This window comes from Gekko japonicus, unplaced genomic scaffold (genome assembly GCF_001447785.1).
Source record: "Gekko japonicus isolate JY-2015 unplaced genomic scaffold, Gekko_japonicus_V1.1 scaffold1906, whole genome shotgun sequence".
Lineage (NCBI taxonomy): Eukaryota > Metazoa > Chordata > Lepidosauria > Squamata > Gekkonidae > Gekko > Gekko japonicus.
In genome coordinates this window covers 250,640-260,544 of record NW_015171561.1, presented here as the reverse complement: position 1 = coordinate 260,544, position 9,905 = coordinate 250,640, and the positions used below count along the sequence as shown (strand labels likewise).

Genomic DNA, 9,905 nt, shown 5'->3' with positions numbered 1-9,905 from the left:
AGAAGAAGAAGAAGAAGAAGAAGAAGAAGAAGAAGAAGAAAGGGAAGCCACCACAGGAAGTGGTGACGGATACAAGCATGGACGGCTTCAAAAGGGAATTAGATAAGCATATGGAGCAGAGGTCCATCAGTGGCTATTAGCCACAAGGTATAGATAGGGGCTCTGGGGCAAGTGATGCTCTGTCTTCCTGGTGCTTGGGGGGGGGGGTCAACAGTGGGAGGGCTTCTAATGTCCTGGCCCCACTGGTGGACCTCCTGATGCCACTGGTATTTCTGGCCACTGTGTGACACAGAGTGTTGGACTGGATGGGCCTCTTGTGTTCTTATGTTCTTAAGAAGAAGAAGACAACTTACATTTATGCAAGTAGATCCAACTTACATTTATGCAAGTAGATCCAGTAGATCCAGTTCACATTCAGGTTGCTGTAGATTGTCTGGCAACATATGTGTGGGAGTATGAGGGCATTGTATCTGCAGGAGATACCTGCAGAGACATGTGTCTCCATGGAAAGCAATGTTGAGTGACTGAAAGGACAAAGTGAGAGAGAGAGGAGGGGTCAGAGGGCAGCTCCCAGGTTAAGATGAAGAGAGGCATCCCATTCAAGGAGTTAACACCTGTACACCCTTAGAGTGATGCCGTGCTCCCCCTCCCCATATCCAGGAATGCTGAGTCACTCACTCCAACACTCCTTCTTGACTGTGTATGCCCTCAAGGTTCACAATGTTCAGGTTGTCCTGAGGCCTTGGTATTTGTTTGATAACCGTTTGGCAAAAATGTCCACTGTCATTTTCTCAGTGGGACAGTAGTGTAGCTTGACAACACCTTGACCCCGCAGGACCCTTACATACTGGTTCCTAATTCCAATGTGCTTTGTTCACACACTGTTCCTTTCTGAAAGAGAGAAGGCTATGCAACTCTGATTACCCTCTAGCTTTTGAACTGGCAAAGGTTCCTTAATATCCAAATCCTTCAGTAACATTATAAGCCACTCTAATTCTCTGCACACATTAGAAGCAGATACAGATTCTGCTTCAGTAGATGACTGGGCAACAATTTCTTGTTTAAAACTTGCCCAATTTATAGCACCACCCCCATAGAAATATACATAACCACTAGTGGACCTTAGGTCTGAAGTTTGTCCAGCCCATTCCTCATCAGCATATCCCAACAGTGTGGGATTCTTACTTGCTCGTAGTCTCAGTTTAAAGTGTCCAGTACCCTTTAAGTACCACATCATCCTTTTAACTGCAGTCCAATCCTTTGTGGTGGGTGTGCTAACCCTTCTGGATAATATACTTACAAACCTTGCAGTGTCAGGTCTTGTTGTCATTGCTAAGTATAGAAGCTTGCCCATGGCAGTTTTGTAGTTATTGTTGTCTGGCAGTGATTTATCGGATACCTTTTCTTTGTAGAAGCTGGATTCCACTGTGGTGGGCATTGGATTAACAGCTTCCAGACCCAGGCTTTGCAATAGTTCCAGTATCTTCTGCTTTTGACTAAGAAGATAACCTCCTTCTGGTTTGCGTTCAATCCTTAGGTAATGTGATGAAAGTCCGTGTGTTGTTCTTATGCAGTGCATCCATTTCTTCTTGTGCTGCTTTCCTCCACTTGCTTCTGGTTTAGGCATGTGCTGTAATTCAGCCATTGACATTGGTTTGTGTAGTAGTGACATCCTTGTGAGGTGGGCTTGTTTCTCAGCTGGAACACTCTTGTTGGCCTGCAATGAGTGTCTGAGTGTCTGAGGTCTCATCTGCCTCCACAGAGGTCTTTGGCTCCTCTGGCTCAGCTGCTGGTTCAGGCACTTCCGCCTTCATCTCTTCTGGTTGACCATCTGGTTGTGTCTGAATAGCGACTGCATCCGTTGGATCTGGGTGATTCACCAGGAGCTGGTTGTTGCCATCTCCCTCTGGACGGTCACCTGTCACAGCAGTCTGGTTGTCCCTTGGTCACTCATTGAACTGATTATGGTAATTTGGTTAATGTTTGGGTCTAGAATTCTGTATCCCTTGCTCTCTGGAGAACAGCCTACAGAGATGCCTTCTTCAGGTCTTGGTTCTAGTTTGGATCTCTTTTCTTTAGGTATATGGGCTTAGGCCTTGGATCTAAATACTCTGAATTCTACAGTTGGTGTTCTGTTATGCCATAATTCATAAGTGGTTTTCTCCGTGGCTTTGATTGGCAATCTGTTTTGCAGATAAACTGTGGCTATTGCAGCTTCTCCCCAGTGTCTGTAGGGAACACCTAAGTAGCATGCATCTGAATATGTCCATTATAGAGCAATTCTTGTGCTCCACAACCCCATTCTGTTCTGGTATGTGAGGTACAGTAATTCTGTGCTGGATTCCATGTTCCCTTAGGAATGCCTGCCCTAATCTAGACGTGTACTCACCACCATGGTCAGACTGGATGGCTTGGACTTCCATGTTGAACTTGTTAAAAACCATGGCAATGTAGTCTCTCAACTTCTGCTCAGTTTCTGATTTTTCCTTCAGCAAATAACACACAGCATAAGTTTTTAAAACATCAATAAAAGATAATAACAGATAATATTTCTGGTTGATGCTGGTTTGATAGGCCCCCATAAGTCAGTGTGAATTAGTTCAAATAATTGCTTAGAAAATCACTAACTTTGTTTGGGAATAGAAGGCTAAGTTGCCTTTCCCTTTATACAAGTTATACTCAATTGATTATCATTGGCACACTCACTTATACTGATACTTGTTACCAGGGCTGGCTGGATGGGAAATCAGGAGGCCTGGGTGGTAAGGCAGGGGGCCTGGCCCTGAGATACCCCACTGTAGCTACGAGCCTGCTTGTTACCAAGTCCTTTGTAGTTTTAAGATGGCTTCTGGGTCACAATGAGCAAATCTCCAAGTTGTCTTGGCTGTACAGGCCTTTGGTTCCTGGCAGTCTAGCTCAGAGACTTCATTTCAGAGAGCATCTGTGGAATATAGCTCACCTTGGTGCAAGACAATACATACATTATTCACAAAGTGTATGGCAAATCCCTTTTGTAAGAGTGTGGGCACATTAGCAAATTTGCTTTTAAATCAGGACTGTATAAAAACATCATCTGCAGTCATTTCAGTTCCACCATGACCTGTTTGCAATTTAGTATAACTTTTACTTTTCCTTGGCCCCTGCCACACGGCAGGGGGAAAGCCTCTAAAAGCGCGGCTTTTAAAAGCCGTGCCAAAGTTGAGACGCCGCGGCGGGATCTCACGGATCCCCTGGCTGCGGCGCCTTTCATCGGGGGAAGGGCCGGATCGGAGACGGGAGCGCAACGCCAGCCAGATGTTGGCGTGGGATCGCGCCTGTTTGCTCCGTCTCCAATCTGGCCCACTCCCGGCCCAAAACGTCTCGTGTGAACGGGGCCCTTGTATGTCTACTTGATCTCCATTGGCAAGGTGCACTTTTCCTGAAGCATTTGTGTCTAGTTCATTAAAAAAAATTGATATCTGATGCCATATGTATGGAAGCACCACTATCAATGAGCTAAAGCTTGTGCTTTCATTTGTTTGTGCTAAATGAGATAACAAAATAATTAAATTGCTTTATTTGGGAGAAATCCTTCTGTATCTGTGTTTAAGTGTGAGATTGCTTGCTAGTGCTGGTATTACTATTTCTATTAAGCACTTCCTCTGGAAATGACCTGCCTTGTTACAACTGAAGCAGTGAGGAACATTTCTTTTGTCTTTGGGGTTGGGCTTTCTGTGGTCAGTTGGCTTAGTTCCTGCCTCCCTTGCCCTGGTATCTCAGACAATATAACTTGAATCACTCTTGCTTTTGTGCTGATCATGATAGCCCTTTTGTTTATGGTACTCAGCTCTTATCAGCCCCAGAACATCCTCCAACTTAGAATCTTTTCTATTAAATGTTAAAATGAATGCAGAATAAGATTCAGGTAGGGAACTTAGAAACAGTCCAATTTTTAAATCCTCATCTAGCACTTTACCAGCAATGGCAAGTTTATCCCTTAGTTTTAATAATGTTTCTATATGGGTTTCTGCATTTCCACTTTCTTGTAGCCTAATTGAGAAAAGTTCTCCAAAGAAAGATATCTTGCTAGCCTGGTCTTGTTCTCTGTAGACCTTTCTTAAGGCTTCAATCATCCCTTTTGCAGCTTCTTGTCCTTTTATATACACCAATTGGGAATTAGTCAGTGTACTAATAATCAGATTTTGTGCTTTACTATCTGCATTCTCCCATCTCGTGATGGTCATAATGAAAAGTTAGCTTTTTCCACCTTGAGCTGGTGCTTGATTCTAAAAAAGCATGCATTGAAATTATCTCCTTTTAGCTTCTCTAGGATTGTGTATCATTGGGTTATAGTTTAGCAATTCAAAAAGGAAAGGAGAAATTAAAAAGTTTATTTCTGCACTCAGAGCTTGGGACCAGCTGTTAAGCAAATTCCCAGTGCCTTTTGCTCTTGCCAGCAGGCAGTGAAGCCTTGTAAATGCTCAATGGGGGCACAATCAGCATGAAGGCATTAGATCACTCCCAGGGAAAACCTGAAAGTAACATCATGTCTCTCTGGAGATTAGGGATGCCAGCCTCCAGGTGGGACCTGGGAATCCCCAGAATTACAGCTCATCTCCAGACTACAGAGATCTGTCCCCTGGAAACAATGGATGCTTTGGAGAGTAGATTCTATGCCATTGTACCCCACTGAAATCCCTGTCCTCCCCAGGCTCCATCCCCAAATCTGCAGGAGTTTCCCAACCTGGATCTGGCAACCCCACCCCTCCAGCCCCCACCAGTAGCCAGGGAAGATCTGGCAATCGTATTGGAAACTCTATGGTAAAACCATAACACTTCTGGTTTATTTTGCTCCTATCAGCTGACAGAGTAGCAGTGAGCAGTGGGGATTGTCAGTGGGTGGACTCCCACCATAGTAGAAGACCTGGCAACCAAACAGTGTAGGCACAAGCAGCCCCAAGCAGTGTGGGCATGAACAGCAGCAGTGAGAATCTGCTCTTCTTCTTTTTGCTTTCCCATTGATGGTACAGGGCCATGGGCCATTGGGGGGGGGGGGCAGGGCAGCTGCCTTGGTCCTGTTGGCTAAGAGAGCAAAAAAAAGGGGAGAGACCTTGGTAGGAAAACACAAAAAGTACTGAGTACCAGAGGCCACACAAAAGGTTAAAAAAGGAATTATTCTTAGATGGTCTGCTGGCTAATTTAAGACACCGTTTCAGTATCTTCTTCCGAAATGTTTCTGTTACATTGGAGTTTGTCCTTGTACAGTTGCTGTTGTCATGTTCAGGGCTAAGCCTGGTGCTGTTGCTCTACCCAGGGTTTCCAGAATACACAAATACAATGACAACAAGTACAGAAATACACAGGAGCAAGGCCTACAAACCAGTCCAGAGTCAGATATCTGAAGGCCCAGTCCAAGGGTCAGGATAGGAGGATCAAGGGTGCAGGGGTCCAGTTCCAAGGCTTGGGAACAGGTGCAGGATATAGGGGTCTGGGTCCCAGGCTTCAGGAGCAAGCACAGGTTACCAGTTACCAGAGAACTAAAGCTCTTTCTCCTCCTAGAAGATTGAGCAGCCCAGCCATGACTGGGAAGCAGTCTCACTTCCTGATGCATCCCCTGTTGGGTCTGCTACCAGATCTGGCTGCTCAGATGGGAATTCCATTGGTGTGGGGCCTGATTCTTCAGATTCCTCCTCATCCAAGAAGGTGGCAGCTGGCTGTAGACAGTGTTCCCTCTAAGCTGAGTTAGTGTGAGCTAGCTCACAGTTTTTTAGCCTTCTCCTCATACATTTTTGTCTTCACTCAGGAAGGATGGCTCCAGAGCAAACTAATTTATGCAGTAGCCAAATCGGTTGCTCACAACTTTAATGCCAGTAGCTCATAAAGTCGAATTTTTGCTCACAAGACCCCACAGCTTAGAGGGAGCATTGGCTGTAGACTGTCTATAAAAGGCAAGAGTTAAAATATCTACACGTATGATACAACATGTAAGTATACTTATTACAATGGAGAAAATACCACTGTTTATATCAGCCAATCATAGAATTTAAAAGGGACATTTAAATCATGCATCTATAACAAAATATAAAGCAATTAGCTGAGACAATAGTGCAGAGGAACAAAGGAAGGATGTAACAAAAAGAAGTTTAAAAGCTCACACTTAGAACTCTAAAAATACCTGTCACCCAATTTCTCATTTAAGGCCTTAATGGTCATTTGGATTTGACTACCTTTCTGTGATATATTTTTCTTTTTGGTTTGTGCCTCGTAAAGATCTTAGTCATCATGACATCTCAATTCTACATGTTTGGTGTCCCTTTAAAATGTTGGCTCTTCAGCTCACATATAAGTGGGGCTGACTCAGCTTGCATTTACCTTGGCTTCTTTGTTATCAGAGCTAAATATGAAAAAAATGATCAGAGCTGTATATGAGAAAATGGATCACAATTATTTTTAGAATTCTAAGTGTGAGCTTTTAAATTTCTTTTTGTTGCATCCTTCCTTTTTTCTCTGCACTTTTGTTACAGATTTATTAATTAAATGTCCCCCCTTTTTTCCCTATGATTGGCTGGTAAAACAATAAGGCTCTTTCTGCACTTTCCTTTTAATCCATGCTCACTGCGGTCTCGTCCAAGCAAATCTGCATTAAAATCGAATTCAACCTGCTTTTTAATCCAGATTCCCCCCCCCCCAATTCTGCACTAAAATAAAGTTCACCTTCTTTTTATTCTGGGTTTTCCCCCCATTCTGCATTACATTACCTCCCTTCAGTGGTCAGCCCGGTTTCAGCATGCTGCTTCCCCGGGTTATTTGGATGCTGTTTTGTCCTGGACTTAAATTGCCTCAACTCAAACACTGAGAAAATCCAGAGTGGCAGGCAAATGCAGAAAGGACCAATATGTGTTGTTTTCTCCACTGTAATAAGTCCTCTTACATCTTACATCATATATATTTTGATTCTTTTCCTTTATAGACAGTCTACAACAACAACTCCTCACCTTAAAACATATACATTACATTATTTATGAATCGGTCTGAAGCAGGAGACATCTTTAAAAGCCTAAACATTCAACACGTTTTCTTTCAGTGTGAAGACCAAAAGGTTGATGGCTTGTATGAAGCCTTAAGGAGAGCTGGTGACAGGTTTTCAATCTGTTTTCCATCAGTCATATCCTTATCACTACATGCATCCAGCAGCTACATTGGCTTTTTCATTAGTGATGGGCCAGCAAACGTCATCAAAGCCTTTGCTGCAGCATTTGCCTCAGAAGCAACAACTTTAGCAGGTAATTCTGTTAATGTGCATTGAAAGAAGTCGTTGTCATGTTTAGCTTTCACCTGTTTCAAAGCTCCAGTGGGTGCATCTATGAGCAGGGGCTGCCTTTGCCATTTCAGTATCGGGGGCTGAGGGGGAATCCTGCATGAAAATCTCTATTACACATGCAGTCCCCCTGAGATGAAAACAAATTGGTCTACCCCTTCTTATAAGCAAGCTGGGGTCTCCATGTGTATATTAAAGGCATTGGACCAAAGCCATTGTGTAAAATGTTAAAAACTTGAGAATAATCTAAAGATAATCTCATTTTGTAATGTTATTTGATGGCTATTTTGTTTGTAGATTGCCAAGTGAAACCTTCAACAAAGCAGCTCCATCTTACATTGGCTAACAAATTTTATCCTCATCATCAAAAGACTTTGGAAGAACTGGCCAAATCAATTAATCCTAAACAAAGCTGCCACTGGGTAGCAGCCCTATATTCTAGAGACATGCGTTTTGTACATTACCAGGTACATCACTAAAATATCTTTCTCTGTCTTTGAAGAATGAAATAGGACTTAGAAGTTTTTGTAAATAAATTATGTTCAAGGGGAAGAACAATATCTTTGTTCTTTGGTTTGGCTGCATGGAGCTGTAGTCCCTTTGTGTGCTGGGTATTTTTAGAGAACCCCCAGGTACTGGTGTAGAGGAAAGTGTGCAGAGGAAAGTGTTTCTCAGATTTCTGGTTGCTGTGCCACAGTTTTTCTGAATTAAGATTGGAGGCACATTTTACATTTTTACCCAAAAAAGAACAACTTCTGGTGTGTGCAAGAGTAAGAATTACTCCCACCCCAGGATCCACTTCCTGTATTTATTTATTTATTTATGACTGCTTTTCATACAAGTTTAGACAGACTAATGAAGAATTGTAACAAGCTGCCCCTTCTCGTTATAAGTAATTCTGCTTCACGACTGCATCAAGAGTGGTTGAGTGCAGGATTACCAAGTGGAAGCTGATTGTAACATGTCAAGGGCCAAATGGCAGTAAATCATGCAGAGATATAGCACACAACCACTCATCTGGGAATGAGCACTTTGGGCTCACGGGATCCTTTGATTATTACACTTATCCTTATGCATAGCATTCTAGCAATTTAATCATGACGCACTAGTGTGAGCAGCATGTGTGTGTGTAAAGTGTCATTAAGTCTCAGCTGACTTGTGGTGACCCCAGCAAGAGGCTTTCAAAGCAAGTGAGAAGCAGAGGTGGTTTGCCACTGCCTTCCTCTGCAGAGTCTTCCTTTGAAGTCTCCCTTCCAAGTACCAACCCTGCTTAGCTTCCAAGATCTGACAAAATTGGGCTATACCATGCCGTTTTCTCTCCCGTGAACAACATACTGTTCTGAAATTACTGGTTTACATCAAATTTACATGCACCATTTCAGAGATAGAGTTTTATTTTTAAAACTACCAATTTGACTCTCTTACTGACAAACAGACAGATAGAAAGATAAAGGAGATTTGCTAGACTTTTAAACAAACATAACTAGCAATACATTAGAAGTGGGTACCTTTCTCAAATGAAGATTTAATTTAACCATCATCATAAAGGAATATTTTAATTTATTCTCGAAAGCATTGTCCTGTATTCCATAATCGAAGATACAGATACATTTCATGAAAGCATTAGATCTATTTGATTCTCATTGATGGATAATTTCCCAATATGATAACACACATGATTCCTTGATGACATACCACAAGCATGTAATCAGAGCATCAAGTGGCAACTGCAGTTATTATCACATGAACGGTCCCATATTCTTCAAGGGCAGAAGCATGTTTTCAACTTGGCACCAAGGTTTTTTTTTCGTACAAATACAATTTGCTTTCTTTCTTGCTGGGGTTTAAAGCACATCACCATCTTGTCAATAACTTCAGTTGAAATCCATGAGGTTTTGTTTTGTATGATTCTTCTTGTGACTTTCATTTCCATTGCTGAAGTAAAAAGTCTGCTGCAAATGCAATGAAAATGATAATGAAATTAAGAGTTTGCAGCACCCTTTTGGCTTATTCCTGGATTTAACAAACTACATCTCATTTTTACCGTCTTTATTAAAAATCTGTTTTTAATCAGGTTTTGAGGGCACTGTTCCAGTATAAAACTCAGAACATTGATGAACTGATGCTAAATGCTGGGGATTTTATATATGTTGACCGAGCACAACAGAGTGAAGCTTGTGATGGCTGGGTGATTGGCATCTCCCACCGAACTGGGTGCAGGGGATTTCTTCCTGAAAATTACACAGAGAAAGCCAATGAATCTGATACCTGGGTCAAGCACAGGTTAGTATTACTCCACACCAGATTCTTTATGAGGCATATGCACAGCTGTACCTCTCACTGCCTTTGTGTCTCCACTGGTATGATAAGAGATGAAGAGAGTCCTCCTTTCCTTCACCATGTATTTGCTGGAGAAAGAGCAGGATAAAAAAATGTAATAGAACATAAGAAGAGCCCTGTTGGATCAGACCAGTGGGCCATCTAGTCCAGTATCCTGTCTCACACAGTGGCCAACCAGTTCCTCTGGACAGCCACCAATAGGGCATAGAGGCCAAGACCTTCCCCTGATGTTGCCTCCTGGCTCTGGGATTCAGAGGATTAGTGTCTC

General features: G+C 42.6%; 1 protein-coding gene across 1 annotated transcript in view; it reads left to right on the top strand.

Annotated features, from left to right (window-relative positions):
* The window catches only part of UBASH3A (ubiquitin associated and SH3 domain containing A), a 28,541-nt gene that overhangs the window by 4,710 nt on the left and 13,926 nt on the right, over positions 1-9,905 (top strand). Inside the window, exons 4-6 of the mRNA XM_015419740.1 lie at positions 7,064-7,262; positions 7,595-7,764; positions 9,372-9,580. Coding sequence (XP_015275226.1) covers positions 7,064-7,262; positions 7,595-7,764; positions 9,372-9,580 — 578 coding nt within the window. The remainder of the gene's footprint in view (positions 1-7,063; positions 7,263-7,594; positions 7,765-9,371; positions 9,581-9,905) is intronic.